At 34.3% G+C, this 27,189-nt stretch overlaps 1 protein-coding gene across 1 annotated transcript in view; it reads left to right on the plus strand.

Moving 5' to 3' along the window:
- HUWE1 (HECT, UBA and WWE domain containing 1, E3 ubiquitin protein ligase) overlaps positions 1-27,189 on the plus strand; it is a 155,140-nt gene that overhangs the window by 24,305 nt on the left and 103,646 nt on the right. Inside the window, exons 4-7 of the mRNA XM_015597907.2 lie at positions 4,116-4,182; positions 8,795-8,893; positions 9,566-9,772; positions 11,139-11,291. Of these exons, the coding sequence (XP_015453393.1) occupies positions 4,138-4,182; positions 8,795-8,893; positions 9,566-9,772; positions 11,139-11,291 (504 nt within the window). The 5' untranslated portion in view covers positions 4,116-4,137. The remainder of the gene's footprint in view (positions 1-4,115; positions 4,183-8,794; positions 8,894-9,565; positions 9,773-11,138; positions 11,292-27,189) is intronic.

Below are 27,189 nucleotides of genomic sequence, written 5' to 3' on the forward strand. Positions count from 1 at the left end.
CTGTTCCAATTATTAGTGAAAATGACAATATCTGAGCTTCTCACCTTGTGCCCCAGTTTCTTCTCTTGCAATAATTTTTTGAACAATAGGATCCAACAATGTAGAAGAATCTGTCACAAGTTTATATTTTCATCTGCAGGCATTTATGTAGTAATAAAACTAGTAAAGTGAACAGCGTGTTATTAAAGCATGAACTTGGGAGTCAGGCTTGGATTTAGTTCGTGGTGCCAAGATTCCCTAACTAGGCAAGGTACTTAATTTATCTGAGCCTCAGTTTTCTATCTGTAAATGAGGACAAACTTGGCTTGACTGGTGAAGATTATATGAAAGACAATTATATGAAGCCCCTTGGCAGCACGTCTCAAAGTATGTTCTTTGGGATACTTAAATTGGTGGACTTTCAGTAGATGTCACTTGAAAAAATGGTTCTTTGCCCTAATAAGTTTCCTTTACCCAAGATTTCTTAGAGCCATTAGTAATGTCATTCAGCCATGTGACTGTCCTAAAAGAAGGGGAATTCCATTTGTAATATTTTCCAAATTACTGGAACCTTGTCTTCCTTCATGGAGCAAGATATTCTAAGTGCTTTGGAAAATCCCAGCATAAGTATTATCTAGCTTGTATTGGGCACTCAAAAATATTCTCCCTTCCCACTGTAAAACCAGCTTAGAAATAGAATAGGAACAAAAATCTTGTATTTTCTTAATTGATATCTTATGGAAAGTGATATGTTTCCTTTTTTAGATTATAGATGTTTCTTGCAACAGACATAAAAACCAGGTTAATTTTGCACTTGTTACAGGGATGTATGTGTGTTCATATGTTTTGGCTTGTTTCTTTTAATTGGGTGCCTATAATATGAATCTGTTTATAAAAAGTTTGGAACTGGAACACTGTGGAAACTAAAAAAGGAAAGTGCACTTGCTTGCCTAGAACCTCGACAGCCAGAGCATGAGCATGGGACCTATGCTTGACCAATCAGATGCTCACACTTGAGACTTTGCGTCTGGAGTCACTGATACCTGAGGCAAATAACCTAAGACCATTTAGAAATCATTCTGCCACCAGCAGTAGCTTCTAGACATCCAGAATTTGGTGTTGGCAGTGTAGGTACCCCCAACTAAGCTGTGTGTTTGGGAGATCCTGGGCTATAGTTCCAGGCTGCATCGCTTCTTTGGTTCCTCCTGTTTTCTGAATGTGGATCTCTAAGCCTTCCTGTTGTTTCTGTGAGCTACCAGTTATCCTCCAAGTAAATAACCTTTCTTTTATTAGCCAGAGTTCATTGTTCTTAACCCAGACCCTTGAATGCTATAATAAACATGGGGTGTATATCTTTTTTAAAGTTAGTGTTTTTATTTCCTGGGGATAAATACCCAGAAGTGGAATTGCTGGATCGTGTTTTTAGTTTTTTGAGGATCTTCCATACTGTTTTCCATTGTTGCTGAACCAATGTACATTCCCACCAACAGTGCACAAGAGTTTTCCTTTGTCCACACCCTCACCACATCATCCATTTTGTGTTAATTTTTGTATCAAAGTATGAGACACAAGTTAAAGTTCATCTTTTTTTGCCTATAGATGTCTGCTCTGGCACCATTTGTTAATAAAACTATGCTTTGAATTGCTTTTTCCTTTATCAAAAATCAGTTGGGCATATTTGTATGGGTCTCTGGTCTATTTATATATGTGTATATAACTCTTCCAGTACTATATAAACAGTTGCGATTTCTGTAGATGTATGTATCCATGTAGATAAATACATAGATATATGTATAACAAGTCTTAAAATCGGATAGAGTGATTCCTCCCTCTTTTCTTTTTCAAAATTGCTTTAGCTATTGTAGTCCTTTGCCTTTCTGTATACATTTTAGGATAATCTTAGTTTACAAAAACATCTTGCTGGGATTTAGATAGGAACCGCATTAAACCTATATATAAATTTGAGTAGAATTGACATCTTTATTATGTTGAGTCTTTTTAATCCATAAACATGGTATATCTCTTCATATATTTAGGTCTTTGATTTTTTTAAATCAACATTGTGGTTTTTAGCATACAAGCCCTATACATGCTTTGTTAGATTTATACCTAAGTATTTCGATGTTTTTTTGAGCAACCGTGAGGCATTATTGTACTTTTTAGTTTAGAGTCCACATGTCCATTGCCAATATGTAGAAATATGATTGATCTGTGTGTTTAGCTTGTATCCTGCAACTTTGCTGAGATTACTTATTAGTTTTGGGAGGTTTTTTTGTAGATTCCTTGGGATTTTCTATTTAGGTAATCTTTTGTCATCTGCAAATAGGGACAGTTTTATTTCTTCCTTTCTGATCTCTGTACCTGTTATTACCTTTTCTTACCTTATTGCATTGACTAGAACTTCCAACACTGTGTTGAATAGTGAGAATGGACATTCTTAATTTTGGAGGGAAAGCATTCAGTGATTTGGGTCGTATGGTATCGATAGTATACAGCAGAGGCAATCTAACAGCCTCCCAGCAAATGATTACAGCCATAGTAGTATGATGGCCACTTGCTCTAAGTAATGGGTGTGAGAAATTTTGTGAGAAAAATCAAGCCTGAGAGTAAATGTATAAATAGCTCACTTATGATTTACACTACATGGATCTGATTGTTGCCAGAATCCTGTTGGCTTCATTGTAGATATTTGGAAGTTGTTGGTGACAGATATTTTGTTCATTTTCTGTTAGATGTTGAGGTGATTTTTTTTTTTTAAAGTAAATTGGTATTATATACCTTAACTGTGAACCGTAGAGGGAAAACATCTTTTTTTTTCTTTAGTAATGGTCTCTGCAGAAACATGAGAACATATTCTGGATTTTTCACCAACTCTTCCTGAATGACCATTGGTTGAATGGGTGCCGGCCATGCAGGCATATATATGTTATTTCCACAGTACTGAGTATATTGGACTAAATCTAGGCCAAAAGTTGCCTAAAATTTATACTTGGGCTTGTTCAGATTTATATTATGACAACCTCCTTGGGCGGGGTGGGGCATTGACCTCCAGTGACTGCTTTGTAGCAAATACACATTGTTAGTAGCAGAATCTTTGGTGTGTAAAGAGCTTACAGTTCACTTCTACCTCTGTGCATGTGTCCTGTTTGCCAATGGGAGAAACCTTCATTTCTACCTGAGCCTTAGCCAGAGCACCTTGAAGGGACCTGTTTGCCATCAAGGATCAACTAGGTTTCTACTGTGGGTCTAAATCAGACTGTTGTTCACTTTTGAGCCTTCCAAATTACATGACCTTAGTTCTGTGCTCAGGACATTTGTACTGGGAGTCTTATACTCCATTTCCTAATTAAAAATAAAATATTATGTTGCCTTCATTCTTATGGTACAACTAATATATTTTTGTGGGTTAAAAACAGTAAAAGATACAGAGGTGCACAGAAAACAATCCTACATAATCCATTTTGTTAGCAATGAGTTAACATTTTGATACATAACCTTTCTAGCTATTTTTTATACATAGGTTTATAGTGTTCATTCTGTTTTGTAACTTTTATTTCACCACGAACATCTTTGTGTGCTGTTGTATATAATTGTGTGCAATATTTTTAACAGTTGTGCAGTATTTCATTTTAAACTAATTATATTTTGGACATTTGATCCTTTCCAGTTTTTCACTATTATACAAATGATCACGCAGTATGAATTCTTGTTGTTAAATATTTATGTACATCCTTCTGACTTTCTTTGGATAAGTTCCCAGAAATGGAATTGCTAAGTTTTCTAGAAAGCTACATGGATATGAATGGTGAATTTTCCATCTTGAGGTGTGTTAAAAACATTGAACTCTTTTATATTCGATTATGAATTGAAGAGATTTGTAAGTAAAAAAAGACGTTTTAATTTTGACTTAAATTTGTTATAGATTTTTCCAAAAAATGGATGTGGGTCAGTTTTATCTGGAGAGATTATTTACCCCTCCCTACCTCATAGCTGTGCCTCTGATGTGGCATGGCATCATAACTCCAGAGTTTTTATTTTAAACATTTTGTATGCTCTTCATTCTATATTGTCTATATCTAAGCATGTAGAGTTCAAGATTGCAACTTTAATTCTCACTTTTGGGATTTGATTTTCAGATCATAAAACAAAATCGAAAACATGAAAGTAGACAGGACTAAACTGAAAAAGACACCTACTGAGGCTGTAAGTATCCAAAAATTTGCTCTGTTTTTTTATTTCAGAAAAAAATCCTTGCCATCAGTTCACCCATACTGATCTTCCAAATAGATCACGCTTATATACAAAGTGCAGCAAAACAATCAAATTTTCTTTTGAACTTTCATTGATTAAAAAGTGAATAAGCTAAGTGACCAGTGAAAAGTGAGCACTAAACACTTTGTAGCTAGCTGTATGTACCTGAAGTAGGCTCTCTGGCTGCTGTTTGTTCTATGCATCAAAAGGCTCTATGGTAATAATGGCAAGATCAGATGTGGGTTAAAATTCTTTCTGTACTTGTGGGATCTTTTTCAATTTCATTTACTAGAAAATTAAAGTGGTAGCACCTTTCTGACTAGATTTGTTATGAGGCCAGGGTTTAGCTTTCCTTATTACTGATTCTTAAATGCAGTTCAGCTTAACCCGTGTGTTGGTTGGCCATGTTAGATGATTTATGTCAGCAGTAAAAAAAGACAGCTTCATTTATTCTATTAAACTGCATTCTGAGGTTAAGAAAGTATTGCATTTTTATGACACGCTCGTAGGCTCTTTGTGCTGTAGTTCTAGGAGCACAAGCTCTGGAATTAGACATGGGTTTGAGGCTTACTAGATTTTTGTGGCTGAGACTTTATTAAATTCCACATTTCCACATCTGTAAAATAAAGTTGGTAATTCCTCCCTCCTTTATGTGACACAGTTGCTTAGCAAAGTATCTGGTGCATAATCAGTTCATTTTCTAAATACTAGGTTTTTAAAAAAACTGTAAGTACCCGACATGTATCACCAATAGATAGCACTATTAACATTTTGTTATTTTTCTTCCAGATTATTGCATGGGTAGTTCTCCTGACCTTTTCACTCAGTGTTATATTAATGAGCGTGAGAAGTGCTGTTTTCCCATACCTTCTCTGGCATTATAGATTATCTTTTAAATTTTTGTTAATACGTGGGGAAGAACTATTTCACTGTTCTAATTTACATGCTTTAATACATGCATTTTCAAATTCATTGGCCTTATATCACTTGTCTGCTCATGCTGTTATTTTTGTATTTGATATTAGAATGTCAGTTTCTTACTGAATGCCATGTATAGAGTATATTCATTTTTGATATCTGTTGCAAATACTTTTATTTCCTTTTGATTTTGTTTCATGTGTTTTGGCACCTAGAGTTTTTGACAGGTACTCAAATTTTTTTTTTTTTTGAAACTGAAGAGCAGAAAGAAATGTTGCCTTAAGAAACTATACAAATAATGGAAATGTGAAGTACTTTATCCAAGAGACAGAGGCACATGACAAGCTGGGGAAAATATTTGTAACTCATTGTAGTTAATGTCTTTAGCTAAATCAGTAGGAGAGATAAATATCCCAATAACAAAATGTGCATAAGCCATTTTAGAAAAGAACAGTCGGTAAACTTGCAGAATAATTCAGCCTTGTAGATCATCAGAGAAATGCAAATTAAAATTATTTTTCCTTTACTTAGTAGATTGTTAAGGATTTGTACATTGATTCACACCTGTATACAAATTTCCTGGTCCACAACATTTGATAGCTAGTAGCAAATTACTTAGGATAAACTCACAAAGTGAAATTTTTAGATCATTGACTATGTATGTTTTTAATAAGGCTTGAAGATGCCTATTTTTCTCTAGCATACCCAATTTCCCCTTCCTATAACCAATAATAAGTATTATTTTAAAGAACTTTCTAAATTTAATTTTTTTTACCTTTTGACCCCTTTACTCATTTTACCCACTCCTTGCCTCTGGCAACCACTAGTCTGTATCTATGAGCTTGATTTTCCTTGTTTTTTATTTTTTTTTAACTCCATAGATGAAATCATATATTTGTCTTTCTGACTTATTTCACTTAGCCTGATGCCCTCAAGGTCCACCCATGTTGTCAAAAATGGCAAGATTTCAATTAATGACTGAGTAGTGTTTCGTTATATATGTATACTACATCTTTTCTATCCATTTGTTTATAGATGGATACTTAGCTTGCTTCCATATCTTGGCTATTGTAAATAATGCTGCAGTGAACATAGGGGTGCATATAATCCTTTCAAATTAGTGTTTTTTTCATTTTCATTTCATTTTCATCTGATAAATATCCAGAAGTGGAATTGCTGGTTCATATGGTAGTTCTGTTTTTAATTTTCTTGAAGAACTACCATACTGTTTTCCATAGTGGGTGCACAAGAAAGACATTTATTGATGAACTTTGTGTTTCAGCAGCTGTGCAAAGGATTTTTTTCCCTTGATTTGATATATTTATTGAAGCAAATCGATATAAACCATAGCAGTTGGTATGCAGCCGTTGAACTGTCACGTGCTTTCTTTTTCATTACTATGAGTAAAGAAAATCACACTCAGTATAGCAGGGACAAGATGGTAAAGATGTACTTTTTGTCCCTGGTGCATTCTGCAAACTGCAGAGTCCAGAGCAGGGACCTTGACACTCAGAAAAGCCCGTGTGGCTTGCTACAGGACCTTGATAAAGATTGAATGCCTGATTCTGAGATAGATAACAAGTGATTATAGGACCCAAATGTTCATCATGAACTGGGTGTTATATCACCTATAGAATCATAAAATTAGATCTGCATAGCTGCATTCCATTAGAAATTGAAGTTATATTTGATACTAGGCCCAAGTAGGTCCTGAAGGCACAAGTGAACTGAGTATATGGTTCAGATTTCCATGTTATCTGTTTCTACTCCTTCACCATCCCTCCCTTGACCTATATATGACTTCCAGAAGAGGAGGAACAAGTGCAGGCCTGGTTTATGGAAGGATTTTATGCCAAGGATTTAACATGCATTTAATTAACACAAAAATTTAAGGTAGCTTTAATCTCACTTTAGAGGAAGAAAAGGTTTGGGACTTAGCTTAAAGAAAACAATTTACCTTAAGCCAGCCCCTGTTGTTACACATTCTGTTTTGAGTACTGAAAATACTTCTAGTTTAAATCACAACAATACTGCTTCATTTTACAGAAGAGGATACTGAGATTCAAAGAGGTAGCTTTCTAACTATCTAATTCCGAAGTCCATGTTCTTTTTAACAATATGTTGTCTCTCAATATTTAGGTTCCTATTGTGTGAGATAAGTGCTTTATGTATGTGGCAAACATTTGAGCTTCACATGTGTTTTACTAGTTATTAGAACTGTTTTCCTGATAAGAAAACTATGGCTTTCACATGTTTGCCATTCCTAGTGCCACTATCACTGTTCAGATTCTCATTCACTTAACCATTTATTAACTCATGCAACAAATACTTTTTGAGTGCCAGGCACTGATACACACACACACACACACACACACACACACACACACACACACACTAAGATTACAATAGTGAGCAAAAAAAAAAGATGTATTTCTTTCTTCATGGAGTTTACAAGGGAGGTAGACATTAATTAGATAATCACAGATAATCACAAATAAACATTTGATTAAAACCATGTTAGTAAGATGCACCTAGGACTCTGAAAACATATAACAGGATTTAGCCTAAATTAGAGAAGTCAGTGAATGCTTCCCTGAGGAAATGACTATTGAATGAGTCCAGAGGATGGAGGATGGTAAGAAGAGTCTTCTAGACAGAATGAACAGCATATGCAAAGGCCCTGAGGTGGGAGAAAGCATGGCACACTCAAAAGACTCAGAAAAGACATTGCAGAAGACCAAGACCAGGCCACATAAGGTCACATCAAGCTGTTTGCCTTTATCTTAAGCGCAGTGAGAAGCAGAAGGGTAACACGATCAGATTTAAAAAGAGAAAAAAAGAAAACTGGCTTAGTGGTTGGATTTGCTCATGATCAAACAAGCTGAAAACTGAACCCAGATTTATTTGGTTCCAAATCTAGGCCCATTCCCAGGATATCATACTACCGTAGAGTTAAAGAGCAAGTGTAATAACTTTGAGCTGCCATCCGTTAAGAGAAGGCTTCTCAGTCCCAGTCCCTATCCCTGCTTCCACTTTCAGACACTATAAATTCTCAATCCACACATTGTTACCTGACAAACAGATCCTTTAATCAGTAAAAGAGAGCAGGCATGTATGGATATGGGAACCCCAAGTAAATAAGGATGGAGTCCTAGTTGTACAAAGTTCAGAAGCTCTTTGCCCTACTATTACTAGAGGGTTTCCTGTTATAGCAAAATATAGCCATTGTTAGTCTTCACCTTTAACTGTGAATTTACTGGGATTTTTCAGTGTTCTTCTTCCTTCAACATGCCTTATCAAGCATTCTGATTAACTTCTGGACCATGGTACAGATTCCTTCTTTATTTTCATTTGATGTTTAACTTATTTCCGTTATTTCTATTGACTGTACCCTTCTAAGTAGTTTGTCTACATCTACAGGTTTATATGTGTTTAAACAATGCACATATGGATTGTTTCATTATAAGATTTCCATTTTAATCCCAAGTGATCATCAGGTAAATTTCCACTTTTCTTCAGTAGTACATTCTATCAAAAGTTAAATTGCTGAGTGTGTTGGCTTAACGATTTCTTTTCCCGTTCTTCCTCTTTATGTCTCCCTTATACTTTAAAACACCCTTTGTGAGTACCTGTTTGTTTTTCTCAGCCTGCAGACTGCAGAGCCTTAATAGACAAACTCAAAGTTTGTAATGATGAGCAACTACTCTTGGAACTGCAGCAGATCAAAACATGGAACATTGGAAAGGTATGTGAATTCATGTTCCCAAAAGACAGGGCTCCCTGGACTAGAACATTTTGTTTGCTCTGGTTTGAAAGAGAAACCATAATGAGGTAGCCTCATTCATCAGTTACTTAAAAAGCATCAGTGTATGTCTAGCACAGCTCCGGATCAGTAGCTTTTAGCCTATGAAAGATTGCCAAGGAAATTTTGAAAGAAATCTGAAAGGAGAATTTTGCTAGCTGAGGAAGAGGAACATTTATATAGATGATAAAGAATCTCAGCCACAAAATTCCTTTAGTTTTACTGATAACATGAGTTTGAGATAGTCTTAGTATTTTACTTTTAGTTTAAAAGAATCTTCTTGAGATAACTAAAAGTGAACACTTCTGATAAAATGGGTTCTGGCAGGGAGAGTCCTTGTGTTTGTAGGCCTTAGAATGTAGTCAGGATTCTTTGAAGACTTAACAAGGGGTTTTGTGGCATCTACTGGTGTTAGTATACTTTGGATATAACAATGAATTCAGGTCCACATGGTTCAAAGTACAATCTTTCTCATGGGTTTCTGTACTGGTGGAAGATTGAAGAGAAGCAATGGTGAGAAGTGTCATGCTCAGCAATTCATTGTAGCAACACTCAGCTCAAAACACCGCACAGCACTTTTACCTTAATCTTATATCTTCCTTTTCCTCTCTCCAGTGTGAGTTATATCACTGGGTGGATCTGTTGGACCGCTTTGATGGAATTCTGGCAGATGCTGGACAGACGGTGGAGAATATGTCATGGATGCTCGTGTGTGATAGGCCGGAAAGAGAACAACTGAAAATGCTTCTCTTGGCTGTGTTGAACTTCACAGCCTTGCTCATTGAGTACAGCTTTTCCCGGCATCTGTACAGTTCCATAGAGGTAGGAGAGGTTCAAGCCTATGTGATCTGTTCTTAACTAGAATTGTTCATGTCCAAAAATAAGGAAATTGCTGTTTCTCTCTGATGAATGCTTCTTTCCTTTTCATTACGGAGCTCTGGGCTTTTCCATGTGAAAGACAATGATAGGATATTTCATGGATATACATACCTTTCACAGGATTGATGGGAAAGTTCTTTACTATCACCTTCACCCTATCTTTCGAGATTCAAGAAATTAATGACAATGTAATACATGTATTGAAGTATTCTTGCTAATTTACAGGTAGTGATCTTTGTTCCAGGTTATTAGAGCAGCCCACATTACTTTTAAACTTAGAAGTAGCTTGATTTCTTTGATACATTACTTACTATTTTTCTAAGTTTTGGTGTGCTGCTTTTCAATCTCTTCCCTTTCCCCCCAAGTGAATATTAATAGCATACTATGTTCTTAAAAAGTAAAGTGGGCACAGGAATTAGTGATCTTTTGAATTGGTCAAAAATCACTATAAGAAGAAACTCTTTTCCTTTAGCCTGACTTTAGATTTTTTATCACTGTTGGTTAAGGGCCCTGTTGTGTGTTAATTTTCCTAAGTCTTCGGTAAAGAACCAGAATAAGAACAAACAAGTAGAAAATAGCTTAGGAAAAGAAGTGGAATGACTGAACTTAAGGCACTCAAGAGATTTAAGTAGGGAGTGGATAAGCAGTCTGGTGAAGAGGAAATAGATGAGCTGCAAAAGGAAGTCCATGGCCTTTGGGATAATAATCAGCAACTAGAAATACCTGGGTTCATGTCCAGCTGAATTACGTACTGATTCTAATGCTGACCAAATGCTTCAATATATTGGTGACTTTTGATTGTTTTAAAAAACCAAAATAGTCGCTCTTGGGTTGCATTTACATACACTTTGCCCTAACAATCATATGTCACTAGATGTTGGTATCTTTAGCTTCTATATGAAGAACCCTGTATTTTAATTAACTCCAATTTTATTTTTGTCATAAAGGATGCAGAAGGAGTATAAAATTATTTTACAGTACTTTAGTTGGAGACAGTGTTGTTGAGTTCCACTATGTATTAAAATATATATGTTTCTTTATAATAATCTGTTTCTTTCTGTGGGGGCACTTATGAATTTTGAACTCAATTTTTTAACTTTTATTGGACTTTCTGACTTGGGAGATTGGAAGCTCTTGCAGACAAGGTTATATGTTGTAAGTGCTCAAATATTTATAAATGTTTTTTGTATTACTAAACTTCTCGATAGCTTTGTAAATGTTGACAAATCTATTACTACATTGGCATTTTTAAGTTTTCAAGGCATAGTGTGCTTGATACCATGAACTTGCCCTTTTTTGTCCCCTGTAGCATTTGACAACTTTGTTGGCTTCCTCTGATATGCAAGTGGTGCTGGCAGTCCTTAATCTTCTGTATGTGTTTAGCAAAAGATCAAATTACATCACACGCCTTGGATCTGACAAGAGAACTCCACTGCTAACCCGGCTACAACATTTGGCAGAGGTGAGTCATGGGTGGAGAGTTGGAAGGGCACAAAAATTGGACCATTTAGTACCTTTTACAGGTGTCCCTTGCAGTTCAAAATGAATTAGGCATTCCTAAATTAACTTTACTGGCCTAATTGAGTAGAACTGTTGGAGCCCACTTAGTTAGGTTCCCAAAAAACCTAAGAAGTATCCTTAACTACTGCGAAGTAATTTTGAGGGATTTCATGAATCCCTGCTCACAAAGCAGAATCTCTTTGTTCAAAATTGGCAGCTTCTTTTCTGGAAAGAAAGGTCAAAATCAGATTCTACTTGGGAAGGGAGTATGGTGCAATATAAGATCTGGATCTGCGTCCTAGCCCTGCTTATTATCTCTGATAGTAGTTTTCATCTGGGAATGTAATATATCTACCTTAAGAGTAGTTTTAGAATAAAAAAAATAAAGAATACTTAGTTTTGTGCTCAGTAATTGGTTTGTGATGGTAGTAATTGTAATTTAAGGCAAAAGCTCTCGTATAAAAGTTCAGCTCAACCAAACTTGTCCAGTGTTCCTAGAGACAAATTGTCAATACATAGGTTTGAGAAAGGTAGCCACTGCTAGCGGAAAAAGCTTGGTAAGGCTGACTTTTAAAGCTGATAACTGGTTACCTTCCAAATAATAACTCAAGTTTCAGGCTATTTTTAAGTGTATAATTACTTAAAAATTATTTTTATATGATTGTAAATGTAACCTGTGTTTTGAAAATTCTAGGACATGTAGGAAAGTATAAAGAGAATATCAACCACCTGTAATTCATCCAGATGGAGCCTCCCGTACAATTTGAGCACATTTTCTTCTTGCATTTACAAATATGTATATATAGAAACACAACCTGTTTTTTTAAAAATTGTAAATATTATTTCTTGCTATTAAAAAATGCAAGACAGTTCAACATTGGATCCTCAAGTAACAGTTAAAAGGAAAAGGAAGCCATATGTCAGTAGATGCTTCAAAAGCATTTGATAAAATTCAGCACATTAATAAAAACTAATATAAACTCTTAGGAAGCTAGGAAAAGGAACTTTAAATTTATAAATTATCTGCCAGAAGTCATAATGGAAGAACTGAAGCATTTTCATTGAATTCAAAAGTTACACAAAAATGCCACCTATTACTTTTGTCACTTAAGTTTGTAGTAGAGATCCTAACCAATATAGCAAAAGAAATGAAGGATACATATTAAAAGAGGAAACTCATTATTGTTTGTAGGTGATGGGATTGAAGCTCTTGGTTTTCTGGGGAGACAATATAAAATTATTAGAACGAGTGAAAGTACAGTGAGGTAACCAAGTAAACAATAGACAGAAACAAATGGCTCCTCCATATGTTAGTAATAACCAGTTACAAAAATGACCTCATTCACTGTATCAATGAGTAGAGTGTCTTTAAAATAAGCCACATCGGGTAAAACTATAAATTTAAGAGAAGATAATGTAGAAGATTATATTGTGATCTACTGTTGGGGAAGGCATTCTTAAAAATCCTAAAGCATAAACCATATGGTAAAAATTTGAATTTTATATTACTAAATTAAGACTTCCTTTTCAATGGAAAACATCGTAGTTGGTGCAAACTCATTTTGTTATGGATCAGTAACACATTCAAACAGTTGATATGGACAACATTAAACATCACTGTTGGAGGCAAAGGTTAACAGACTGGTGATAGGATTGAGAGGTATTCAGCAGTATTTTAAAATTGACAGGAGACTGTTAATGTAAACTATCCAAGGAACTCCTACAAATCAACAAAGATAAACAAAGGATATGAATTGACAGTTCACAGACCCAGGGAATTCCGCACCTGAGTAGATGCTCAAACTCAATAGTAATTAGAGAAATAACAAATAAGATACAGCTTGATAAAGCTATGTCAGATTAATGGAAATTAGAAAACTTATAATGGTAAGTACTAACAGGCATGTGAAGCTATAGCAATTCTTATACATTGCTTATAGAAGTATAGACTGGTACTCCTGGGTATATATCCCAAAGATGATATAACATTATTACATAAGGTGCTATCTGTGAAAATATTGCATCATTGTGGTAGGGAGAAGTTGGAGGCAACCTAGGTGTCCATTAATAGATTTGGGTAAGTAAAATACATGTGCATACTATGGAATATGTAGCAGAAGCAGTGCACCAGATAATACACATAGCAACATTAATAGCTTTTAAAAATTGTGCTGAGTTGGGGGGGGCGGTTAAAAAAATGTTTATTGTTCATTACCATTTTTGAAACTTAAAAATGGACTCACAAAGCAAAATATAGTTTTGAGAAAACAAAATTTAAAGGATAGATAGCAGAAGTGAAACTATCCCAATATTGCCATTCACATTCCTTTCTCTTTGGAATAAGCCACATCGGGTAAAACTTTCTCTTTGGAGAAGAGAAAGGAATGTGAATGGCAATATTGGGATAGATAGTTTATATAAATATGCAAAAGAAAATAAACTTAACCAACAATGTTTAAGATCTGTTAGAACAAAACAACCTTTACGGATTTAAAAGATGGTCTAAATTTGTTAGAGACATTTTTTACATGGGAAGACTCAATAGTATAGTAGAGGTTCTCTGATGAAATTAGGGCCAATAGTTGGTAGTTAATTATTTTTTAAAATCTTGCTGAAGCAGGAACTTTTTTAAAAAAATTGATTAATACATAATATTTAAAAAAGTTAAAACACAAATTTCAGTTCCCTTACTTGTCTTTCTAATGTAGGACCAAGGACTTTACTTTGAGTAAGAAACAGTCTGTTACCTTGTTTACATAAACTACAACTATAATCTGTGATATCTTTAAAGTGGAACAACAATGTAAAGACTTTAGTTTGTAAAAGAACCTGAATACATAATTATAAATTTTTATAATTTACCTCTGAATCTCTTTTCCCTAATTTGAGGATATTTTTATTTTAGTATCTTAGTCTTCACAAAATATTCAACTTAGTTTTTGTAAAATAATTCTCTTTTTAGTTTAAATCAGTGTTTTGCATCATATTTAAAATCACATAATTATAATACACATAAAATTGACATAAGTGAGTTTGGAGACAAATACACCTGATTTGGTACACATACAGATAACTATGAGCAAGAGCACCTGTAGAAGGCTGCATCAGTCAGTATGCAGAAGGCATGGAGAATGCAGTTAATCTGTTAAATTGGTTAAGTGGAGGACTTAATAGCATCAACTTAAAAAAGGAAATGCACAAAAATATCTCAGAAAACACTGGTAAAGAATCAGGTTCATTTATTATACCAGATAAAATACAAAGCTATAGTTATTTTAAGTTTTTTAATTGATACAAGATAGACAAATATGTCTGCAGAATGAAATAGTAAGCCTCCTGTCACTTAAGGTCAAAACAATGGGACAGTTGGCCGAGGGAAAAATGTGTTTAGATCATTTCTTCACACTCTTCATCTAAATCTTAGAAACATATTTAGAGGTATAATTACAGGTAACTTTTAACATCTTTCATGAGGAAGTATTACCTAAGAAAGTCGAGAAACCTAAAAGCCATTTTAAAAATTGACAGATTTTATGATGTGAAAATAGAAGATAGTGGTAAATAAAAAACAGATCACTTAAACTGGGAAAAATATTTGCAATATATGCAACAAAGGAATACAATATGTAAACAGCTCCTACAAATCAGCAAAAATGTAAGTAACAGCAGAAAAACATGCAAAAGCAAATAAATAGTTCACAGAGGAATATAAAATATTTCTTTCAAATTAGTCTAAAACATGAAAAGATTGCACTAGGAATACTCAAGGAAGATGTGCATTAAAGGGAGATCATTTTAATATTTTAGATTGGCAATAATATCTAGTATTGGTTAGGTCGTGGCAAAGCAAGTACTTACAGACTGTTGGTTCACAGATGTCCTGTTGTAGGGTTATTTGGCAGCATTTTAAAAATGTGTTCGTTTTTCCATCCAGCAATTCGATTTTAAGAAAATTATGTTACAAACATAATCAAATGTGCACAAAAATGTATGCCTAAGATTGCACCATTGTTTGGAAACATTATATTTAATATGGCTTAAGACTATGTATGACCCTGAAAGTTCTCAATGAAAAGATCTCATAGCAAGAAAAGCTAGTCGAAGAGCCTCATTTATGGTTTTTCCAAAGTCTAAGAGTAAAAATATATTAATAAAGTCTAGAAAATTACATATCTAATTGTAAACTGAGAAAAAGGGAATTGAATATGTGGAGAAGATGGATGTTTCACTTTTTTATTCTTTGAATATTTTATCTGTAGTATTATATATTACTTTTGTAATTAAATATGAGAATTGGCAATGATTTTGCAGATGTATGTTTATATGTAGTCATTTAGTTGTTTCTTGATTTAATGCCTGTTATATGTAACTAATTTGGGGGTAGGAATTCTTATATATATAATTTTTTTATTCTGCCATATTAAATATAATGTTTCCAAACAATGGTGCAATCTTATGCATACATTTTTGTGCACATTTGATTATGTTTGTAACATAATTTTCTTAAAATCGAATTGCTGGGTGGAAAAACGAACACGTTGTATAGTGCCCATCTGACACCATACATAGTTATTTCAGTATTATTGACTGTATTCCATAAGTTGTACTTTATATCCCCATAACTATTTTGTAACTGTTAATTTTATTGTTTTCTGATTGTAGTTCTCTTTTCCTTATTCTTTTACTCTCTTGTATGTTGGTGATATTCTGTAGTGTTGTTTTTGGATTCCTTTCTCTCTATTTCCTGTATATCTCTTGTAGATATTGGGAGTTCATTTTAGTTTTTAATTTTTTAATATTTAAAAAATTTTCAATTATGGTTGACATTCAATACTATATTAGTTTTAGGTGTACAGCATAGCGGTGAGACATTTATATAACTTACAGAATGATTCCCCGATAGGTATAGTGCCCATCTGACGCCATACATAGTTATTTCAGTATTATTGACTATATTCCATAAGTTGTACTTTATATCCCCATAACTATTTTGTAACTGCCAATTTGTACTTCTTAATCCCTTGACCTTTTTCACCCAGCCCACAACCCCCTTACCATCTGGCAGCCATCAATTTGTTCTCTATGAGTTCGTTTCTGTTTTGTTTTTGTTTTTTAGCTTCCACATATAAGTGAAATCATATGGTATTTGTCTTTTCTCTGTCTGACTTATTACTTAGCATAACACCCTTAGGTCCATCCATGTTGTCGCAAATGGTAAGATTTCGTTCTTTTTTTTGGCCGAGTAATATTCCATTGTGTATATATACCACCTCTTCTTTATACATTCATCTTTTGATTGGGTCATTTTAATTCATTTACTTTTAGAGTAACTTGTTAGATATATAGTTATTGCCATTTTATTGTTTTCTGATTTTAGTTCTCTTTTCCTTATTCTTTTACTCTCTTGTATGTTGGCGATATTCTGTAGTGTTGTTTTTGGATTCCTTTCTCTCTATTTCCTGTATATCTCTTGTAGATTTTTGGTCTGTGGTTACCATGTGCTTTGTATATAGCAAGCCATGTTTATAGCCATCTATTTTAAGTTGTTGGTCGCTTAAGTTTGAACACATTCTAAACTCACTACCATTTTTACTCCCTCCACTTTCATTTTTGTCATTTTTTACTACTTTTGTGTGTGTGTCCCTTAATTTCCTTTAAGTCATGTCACCAGGTATGTCACCTTCACACCAATTCTGTTAAGATTTTTTCTTTAAAATTTTACTTTTGTGATTTAAATTTTCTTTTTTCAATTACAGTTGACATAAAATATTATATTAGTTTCAGGTGTACAACATAGTGAATAGACATTTATATAACTTACAAAGTGATCACTCCCATAAGTCTAATGCCATCAGACACCAAACATAATTATTACAATATTATTGATTATATTCCCTATGCTGTATTTTGTATTCCTGTGACTTTTTATAACTGACAATTTGTACTTCTTAATCCCTTTACCTTTTTCACTTCCCCCAAATCCCCCTCCCATCTGGCAACCATCAATTTGTTCTCATCAATGGTTCCCATCTGGCAACCATCAATTTGTTCTTTGTATCTATGAGTTTGTTTCTGTTTTTGTTCATTTATTTTGATTTTTTAGATTCCACATATTAAGTGATCATAAGGTATTTGTCTTTCTCTGTCCAACTTATTTTACTTAGCATAATACTCTAAGGGTCAGAATTCTCATTCCCATTTTACAGATGAAGAGTATGAGGTTAAGCAAGGTGACATGATTTGCTTATAATTTTCACAATTGAGAAGTGATGGATCTTGGGTTTGAAACCTGATCTATTTGATTATAGGGACCATTCCCTTGCCAAGGGAGGTACTGTATCAGTGTATTGAGATTTCAGAATAAGTTTTATGTTTAGGGATGGAAGAAGTGCACTCTAGAGTTAATCTGGTTCTTTATATACAGGTACAACAGCACCTATCAGAAATAGCTCATCAAATTATTGCACCCTATCTTTAGGCTGATTATCACAGACTGATATTTCATACATAATTAAAATGTTCTGACCATTTAGAAAGTAAAAGTTAAGATGCAGACCGTACTTTTACATGGCACGCATATGTAAAGTGTAAGGTTTTTCTTTTACTGTCATTTTTAGTAGTTAAGGATTATCATGTTCTTTTCTTCTCTTGGATCATTCTATCACCAGGAAGGATTACTTAAATGATTGCTATTATGTTCCTTTTCATTTTGGACTCCTTTTAACTTTGACAGATGAACTTCTTTTTGTCCTGACTTGGGCTAACAGATTTAAGGTTAATTTCCAGTCCTGAATAATTTGGAATCTTGACAGGTGTAGTACATAGCTCGTTTTGCTAATATATTATGTGTGTGATGCTTTGCTATTACAAATAAAAGAATCTTACAGGCTTTTTAGAGTTAGAGATAATATGCTTAGGTGTTTAGTAATAGCTGCCATTACTAATATCGGTCATTAAAATTTTTAAACTATTTTTCTCTAAAATGTGGCATTTCTGTAAAAATGCAACTTATTGGTGTGGGCTGCTTTCCCCTACATCTTCCTTTTGGTGTAACTCTGGTTTTTATAACAGTGATCTTTACAGACAGTTTGGTTCATGTCTCTTGATTATTTCGACAGCTTCAGGGATCTGAATTTCTTTTGTTGTCCCTGCCCTGTACAACAAACACACATACATTCACTGCATGTGGTTAAGAACCTGGGTTTAGGAATTGGTCCTAGTTTGGTCAACAGCTCAAATTGATCTTAGTTTACATATCTGTAAATTGGGGCTTCATTGTTTTTAGGATTAAATTAAGTGGGGTCATAAACGAAACTCCTAGATTTAATGCTGATCGTGTCAAAAGTAGTTAAAAAATGGGAGCTGTTATTGAAGATGGTTACGATCACAAGCTACATGTTCTTTTATATTTTCTTTTAAAAGTGTATATATATTATATAAATACATGTTATCACATGATTTTTTGGTGGTCTTTTTCCTCTTGGGTCATCCTCCTACAGCCTAAAATGTACCCTTTTGATGTATTTTTAATCTTCATATTATAGTGACATGTTTAGGGTATTTTTGTCATTACATTGCAAAGACAGGACACTTTTACATCTCAATTTTCTTATTTAATACTTTATTTTAAAAAATCTCTTTAAGTCACTGTGAATAAGTCATTCTTTTAATGGCTACATAATATTCCATAGTTTGGATGTTCCATAATTTGTTTAACTAATTTCTCAACTATGCATATTCATTTTTTTCTGTTATGAATAGCGATTGCTACTTTAAACAATCTTGTACATTTGCCCTTACTGATAACTTTTGATTCTATGAGTTTCAGAATTCTTTGTGTTACTTTAATTGGCACTTACTGATGAGTAGTGAATTTGAATATTTTTTCATTTTTGACCATTAAGCTTTGCACTTGTGAATTGTCTGTTTATATTTTTTGACCATTTTTTCTATTGGTTTAGTGTTTTTGTACTATAAAAACTGTATTGGTGCTATTTTTGTCATCTGTTAAACATTTTTTCCTAAATCTTTGGGGGTTTTTGTTTATTATGTCTGTACATAGTGTCTTCAAAAATGGTTCAGAGAGAGTGTTGGATGGCTTTGGGAAAGTGTTGAATATCACATTTTGGTCTTTATGAAAAATGATTTTGTACGTGGTATCTTTTCTCATGGTAGTTTTTTATTGACTCAGTTAACCTAGTGATGTGAGCTGATTGTGAATATGAACAGTGACTAGTGAACCGCATATGTAGGGTAAGTTCTCCAAAGACTTGTTGAGTCAGTTAAAATCCAGCTGGCTGGTTTTTGTGAGTCTGTCTAGTACATGGGTTCTCAAACTTCAGCATGTACCAGTCACTTTATTAAAGCTTAGATTGGTCTTCCTCCCCTCTCACAGCCCTTTACCCACCCCCTCCAGTTTCTGATTCGGTAAGCCTAGGCCAGGACCTGATAATGTGCATTGCTAACAAGTTTCCAGGTGATACTAAGGCTGTTGGTCCAGGGATCGCACTTTGAGAACCATTGATCTAGTCTTCCCTATTGGGTAAAGTTACAGAATTTCACATTCTTATAATTCCATCTCAAAGAGTATCAGGCCTTTTTCCTGATGTCTGAATACTTACTCATTCTTTAGCAAATCACATCTGGTGAGATGTTGTCAAATATGCCTCTCTGGCATGGTTGATATAACAGTTATTTATCGGGTGTCTACTTAATTATTAGGATCACATAGTAGCACTACTGGGTAGGTGAGGACAGTGAGACTCAGAAGTTAATGTTATTTTGGGGAAAAGCCAGTGGGCTTTCTTTTACCACCTGATGAAGTGTGAAATGTATCTGCTATTCCTGTCTTAGACATTTGGAGTTGCTTGGTCATGGTTTTTATTGCAAACATAGGTGTCAGCCTGAGACCTAGCTCCTGAATCCACACCCAAACTTTCCAGTTGATATCACTGAAGAAGTATATGATCAACCTTGCGCTGGATGTAATAAAAAAAATGCTCTTTTCACATAGTAGTCGAGAAAGCAGATTATGTGCATAATAAAAAGGACAAATAACTAGTTATTCTGAGTAGTACCGACTAGTAAGTACCCTAGAATCTTGTTGCCGCAAAACAAAATTTTCTTCATAATAAAAATATGTGCTCAGTATTAAAAATTTTTAGAAATGTACATAATCATGCCTGTACTCTTTGCGATTTGGTACACTTAGTTTTTATTTCTGCATATTTCTTTACATAGCTGAACGCATGGTAGATATAATTTTACATCCTGCATTATTTACTTACCATATTAACATCAGTGTTTTCCCATATTAACTGCACATAATTTTGTAAGAAATGTTTCTTTATATTTAATGGTAATATAAATGTCAAAACATCACTGTCTTTCATCAATCAAGTTCGGTTTCATATGGTCTTTTAAGGATCCCACCTTACCACAACTTTGTAATCATAGGTGCTTGATTTTTATTAGATCACAAAAGATGGAAAGAGATTTTGTGGTGACAGTAATAATAAAGTATTCTAAAACAACTGTGATAACAGAAGAAACAAAAGGAAAGGAGTTATGAAGATATATAGCCTTTCAAGCTTATTCCACCTTGCAAATTAAGGTCCTTGGTTTGAATTACCTGTATCTGCTATGTGGCATCAAGTGTTATATCCTTTATGCTCATGGTTTTCAGCAAATTCCATTTCTTCACTGGAAGTCCTGGGACTAGCTAAGAAAATTGTTGGAAATGTAATGAGGAAGTACTTTTCATATTAGGGTATGAAACCTGTTTAATAAAGCTATAGGAATTAAAATAATGTGGTAATAACAGTCGAAATGACTAGTTGAAAGATTCTAGAAGCAGATCTAACATGTAAGAATTGACCTTATAGTAAAGATGGCATTTCAGATTAGCAGAAAATAGGTTAAATTACATTATGTATATAAATATGTAGATAAATTATATATGTTTATGTGTATATAAATTATAAGAATGATATAACAACTGGCCCGCTATTCATGAGGCAGTTAAAGTAGATCCTACCTCATTAAAGTAAAATTAAAGATTTATTAAAAAGTTAAATGTTAAAAGCATGAAACTAAAAGCATTGAAAGAAAGTATAACTACATGTTTTTATGTTGTTTAGGGTGGGCAAGGTCTTTTCAGGAATGAAAATAATATCAGCAAAGAAAAACTATTAAAATATAATTTATACCTTCTGTATGTATCTTAAATGTCACATTATGCCATCATATGATTATCACAGTTTATGTAACATTTCTCACGTTCTTTGGGTTATTTCCAATATTTTTCTATTGTAAATAACACCACAGTGAGTAATACATCGATATTTGTCCATATTTAGCAACCGATGTGTTTTAATTTTTATTTTTAATTAAATTTAACATTCAATATTTTATACTGGTTTCAGATGTACATATAGTGCTTAGCCATTTATATAATTTACAAAGTGATCCCCCCGATGAGGCTAGTACCCACCTGGAACTGTACATACTTATTACAATATTGACTGGGTTCCCTATGCTGTACTTCACATCCCAACAACTATTTTGTAACTAACGATTTGTACTTCTTAATCCCTTTACCTTTTTCACCCAGCCCCACAAACCCCCTCCCATCTGGTAGTCACCAGTTTGTTCTCTATATGAGTCTATTTCCGTTTTATTTTGTTGTTTAGATTCCACATATAAGGGAAATCATATGGTATTTGCCTTTCTCTGACTTATTTCACATAGTGTAGTACCCTTTAGGTCCATCTATGTTGTTGCAGATCCTAAGATTTTATTTTTTTGTGGCTGAGTGACATTCCATTGTTTATATATACCACATATTCTTTATCCAGTTGTCTATTGATGGGCACTTAGGTGGTTTCCATATCTTGGCTATTGTAAATAGTGCTTCAGTGAGCATAGGGATGCTTCTCTCTCTTCATATAAGCGTTTTGGATTTCTTCAGATAAATACCCAGAAGTGGAATTGCTGGGTTATAAGGTAGTTCTATTTTTAATTTTTTTAAGGAACCTCTAAACAGTTTTCTATAGCGGCTGCACCAATTTGCAGTCCTACCAACAGTGCATGAGGGTTCCTTTTTCTCCACATCCTTGCCAGCCTCCCCCCTTTTTTATTTTGACGATAGCTATTCTGACAAGTGTGAGGTGATATTTCATCGTGATTCTGATTTGTATTTCTCTGATGATTTGTGATGTCGAGCACCTTTTCATATGTCTATTGACATCTGTATATCCCTCTTTGGAGACATACCTATACAGGTCTCTGCTCATTTTGTATTTGTATTTTTATTTTTTATGGTGACATTGGTTAACAAAATCCAGTACGTTTCAGGTATAACTGCTCACTTTTTAATTGGACTTTTTTTTGGGGGGAGGGGTGGTTGTTGAGTTGTATGAGTTCTTTATAAATTTGCAATATTAACCCCTTATTGGATATATCATTATCACATGCCTTCTCTCATTCAGTAAGTTGTTTTTTTTGTTTTGTTCATGATTTCCTTTACTGTGTAAAAACTTTTTAGTTTCACGTCATTCCATTGGCTTATATTTTCTCTTGTTTCCCTTGCCCAAGAAGATACATCAGAAAAAAATATTACTAAGAGCAACGTCAGAGAGTTAACTGCCTGTTTTCTTTTAGGAGTTTTATGGTTTGGGGTCTTACATTTAATTATTTCATCCATTTTGAATTTATTCTTGTATATGGTATAAGAAGGTGATCCAGTTTCATTCTTTTGCATGTATCTACCCAGTTTTCCCCAAACCATTTATTGAATAGACTGTCTTTACCCCATCATATATTCTTGCTTCTTTTGTTATTAAATGACTGTATAGGTGTGGGTTTATTTCTGGGCTCTATTCTGTTCCATTGGTCTGTATGTCTGTTTTTATGCCGGTACCATGGTGTTTTAATTACTGTAGCCTTGTAGTATAGTTTGATATCAGTTAGCAAATCTCCACCTTTGTTCTTCTTTCTCAAGATTGCTGTGGTGTTCCTCAGGATCTTTTATGGGTCTATATAAATATTAGGATTATTCATTATAGTTTTGTTAAAATTGCCATTGATATTTTGATAGGGATTGCACTGAATCTGTAGATTTCTTTGGGTAGTATGGACATATTAAAAATGCTCTTTCTTTCTATCCATGAGCACGGTATATGCTTCCATTTATTTGTATCTTTTTCAGTTTTTTTTCCTCAATGCCTTATTTTCTGAGTATAGGTCCCTTTGTTAAATTTATTTCTAGATATTTTATTTTCTTGATATACTTGTAAATGGGATTGTTTTCTTAATTTCTCTTTGACAGTTCATTATTGATATGTAAAAATGCAACTGATTTCTGAATATTAATTTTGCATTCTACTTTACTGAATTCATTTATTCTAAGAGTTTTTTGGTGGAACTTTGGGGTTTTTTATATATAGTATCGTGTTATCTGCAACAATTGACGATTTTACTTCTTTTCCATTTTTTATGCCTTTTATTTTTCTTGTCTGATTGCTGTGGCTAGGTCTTCCAATTCTGTGTTGAATAAAAATGGCAAAAGTGGACATCTTTGTCTTGTTCCTGATCTTAAGGAAAACACTTTTAGCTTTTCCCCATTGAGTATGATGGTAACTGTGGGTATGTCACATATGGCCTTTTATTATGTTGAGGTATGTTTCCTCTATTCCTACTTTGCTGAGTGTTTTTTATTATATTTATTTATTTTTTATCAGAAATAGATGCTGGATTTTGTCAAACACTTTTTCTGTATCTATTGATGTCATTATATGAATTTTATCTGTCAGTTTGTTAATGTGGTGTATCACATTAATTGGTTTGTGGATGTTGAATCAATTTTGCATCCCGGGAATAAATCACACTTGATCATGGTTTTATGATCTTTTTAATGTACTGGTAAATTCAGTTTCCCGATACGTCGTTGAGAATTTTTGCATCTGTATTCATCAGGGATATTGGCCTATGGTTTTCCTTTTTTGTAATGTCTTTGTCTGGCTTTGGAATCAGGGCAATGGCGGCCATGTAAAATAAGCTTGGGAGCCTTCCCTCGTCTTGAATTTTTGGAACAGTTTGAGAAGAATAGGTGTTAATTGTTTTCTGAATATTTAGTAAGATTTACTAATGAAGCCATCCGGTGCAGAACTTTTGTTTGTTGAGAGTTTTTGACTACTGATTTCGATTTCTTTAGTAGTTGGTTAAGATTTTCTGTTTCTTCTTAACAGTATTGGATGATTTAATGTTTCTAGGAATGTATCCATTTTTTCTAGATTGTTCAATTTGTTAGTATATAATTGCTCATAGTATTTTCTTATAATTCTTTGTATTTTTGTGCAGTCAGTTGTCACTTTTGGTTTTATTGATTAAGCATAAGGTTAGATAGTTTAAGATGTGTCTTGTTTCTTGAGGTAGGCCTATATTATGAATTTCTCTCTTAGGACTGTTTTCGTTGTGTCCCATAGATTTTGAGTTGTTGTGTTTTCATTGTCATTTGGCTCAGGGTATCTTTAGATTTCTTCCTTAATCTCATTGTTAACCTATTTATGGTTAGTAGCACGTTATTTAGCTTCCATGTGTTTGTGTATTTTTCAGTTCTTGTAATTGATTTCCAGTGTTATACCATTGTGGTTAGAGAAGACGCTTGATGTACTTTCAGTCTTTTTATATTTATTGAAACATGTGGCCTAACGTGGTCTCTTTTGGAAAATGTTCCATGTGCACTTGAGAAGAATGCATGTGCTGCTGCTTTGGAGTGAAATCCTCTAAAAATATCAATTAAATCCATCCGATCTAATGTGCCATTTAGGCTGCTATTTCCTTGCTGATTTTCTGTCTGGAAGATCTGTTTATTGGTGTCAATGGGGTATTGAAGTCTCCTATTGTGAGTGTATTACTGTCAATCTCTCCCTTTATGTCAGTCAATAATTGCTTTATGTATGTAGGTGCTCCTTTGTTGGGTGCATATATGTTTACTAGGGTTATATCCTCTTCATGTATTGATCCCTTTTTCATTATGTAATGCTCTTTATCTCTTATTATAGCTTTTGTTTTAAAGTCTATTATGTGTGATATAAGTATTGCTATCTCAGCTTTTTTTTTTTAATTTCCATTTTCATGAAATATCTTTTTTCATCCCTTTACTTTCAGTCTGTGTGTCATTTGATCTGAGGTGGGTCTCTTGTAGACAGCATATGTATGGATCTTGTTTTCTTATCCATTCAGCTACCCTGTGTCTCTTGATTGGGACATATAATCCATTTATATTTAAAATAATTATAGGTGCATAATTATTGCCATTTTATCATTCATATTTATGTTCTTTTTTTTTTTCTTTTTCCTTCTTCTTTAAGTCCCAGTAACATTTCTAGTAATACTGGCTTGGCAGTAATGAATTCCTTTAGGGGAAACTCTTTATCACACCTTTGATTTTAGTTGATAACCTTGCTGAGTAGGTTGGTCTTGGTTTTAGTTCTTTGCTTTTCATCATTTTGAATATTTCATGCCAATCCCTTCTGGCCTGCAAAGTTTCTGTTGAGAAATCAACTCACAGTCTTATGAGAGCTCCCTCATAAGTAACTAGCTGCCTTTCTTTTTTTTTTAGGATTCTCTTTTTAAAAGTTAAAAGTCTTTAACTTTTGCCATTTTAATTATGATGTATCTTACTATGGGCTTGTTTGTATTCATTTTGTTTGGGACTCTGCACTTCCTGGACTTATATTTCTGTTTTCTACTCTGGGTTGGGGAAGTTTTCTTTTCAGTTATTATTTCTTCAAATATGATTTCAATCCCTTGTTCTCTTCTCTTTATGATACCCCTATGAAGCAAATGTTGTTAAGCTTGATGTTGTGCTAGAGGTCCCTTAAACTGTCCTCATTTATTTTTTATTTTTTATTTTTGCTGTTCTGATTGGGTTTCTGCTACCTTGTCTTCCAAATCGCTGATTTGATCCTTCATCAAATCTACTGTTGATTCCTTCTAGTGTATTCTCCATTTCAGTTATTCTATTCTTCATTTTTGATTGGTTCTTTTTTACGCTATCTCTTTGTTGAAGTTCTCACTGACATCATATTTTTTCCCCTAAGTTCATTGAGCATCCTTATGACCAGTGTTTTGAACTCTGTATCTGGCAGATTGCTTGCTTCCATTTCATTTAGTCCTTTTTCTGGAGTTTTCTCCTCTTTCATTTGGGACATATGTTTTCTCATTTTGATTGCCTTTGTAATGTTCATTTCTATGTATTAGGTAGATCTGCTATGTCTCCCAGTCTTTACAGGGTGGCCTTATGTAGTAGGTGCCCTGTGTGGCCCAGTGGCACAGTGTTGCTGATCACTTGCACCAGGTGCTCCGGGAATGTCCCTTGAGTGAGTTGTGTGTCCCCTCCTGTTGTAGTCGAGGCCCAGTTGCTGTTGACACATCAGTGAATGGAATTGACTGTCAGCCTGTGTGGCTGTGAGATTTGGTCATGCCCACACCGTATGAGCTGCTGTGTGGGAGCTGATTTCATGGAGTGGAGTTTGCCCCAGTTGGCTCATGTGCCCATTGAGACTGCTCTTTAGTATACCACTTACGGGGCTAATCATGTGGCGCCCTGTGTGGTCTGATGCCAGCCTCTGGGTATGTTGGTTCTGGGACTCTTTGGGAGGGGCTCCCATGCAGGCCAGTGTCAGCTGCTGGCTGTCACCCCCTCAGGGCTACGTGGTAGAAGCTACAAAGTTATCAGCAGTTGATTGTTGCCTGTGCTGCACCTGGAGGCACATGGGAGAGGCCTTGCTATGAATTTAGGCAGGCTGTCACCAGTCCTGTGCTTAGGGCATGCAGCTCAGCAAAAGGACCAGGGT

Source organism: Pteropus alecto, unplaced genomic scaffold (genome assembly GCF_000325575.1).
Source record: "Pteropus alecto unplaced genomic scaffold, ASM32557v1 scaffold159, whole genome shotgun sequence".
Classification (NCBI taxonomy): domain Eukaryota; kingdom Metazoa; phylum Chordata; class Mammalia; order Chiroptera; family Pteropodidae; genus Pteropus; species Pteropus alecto.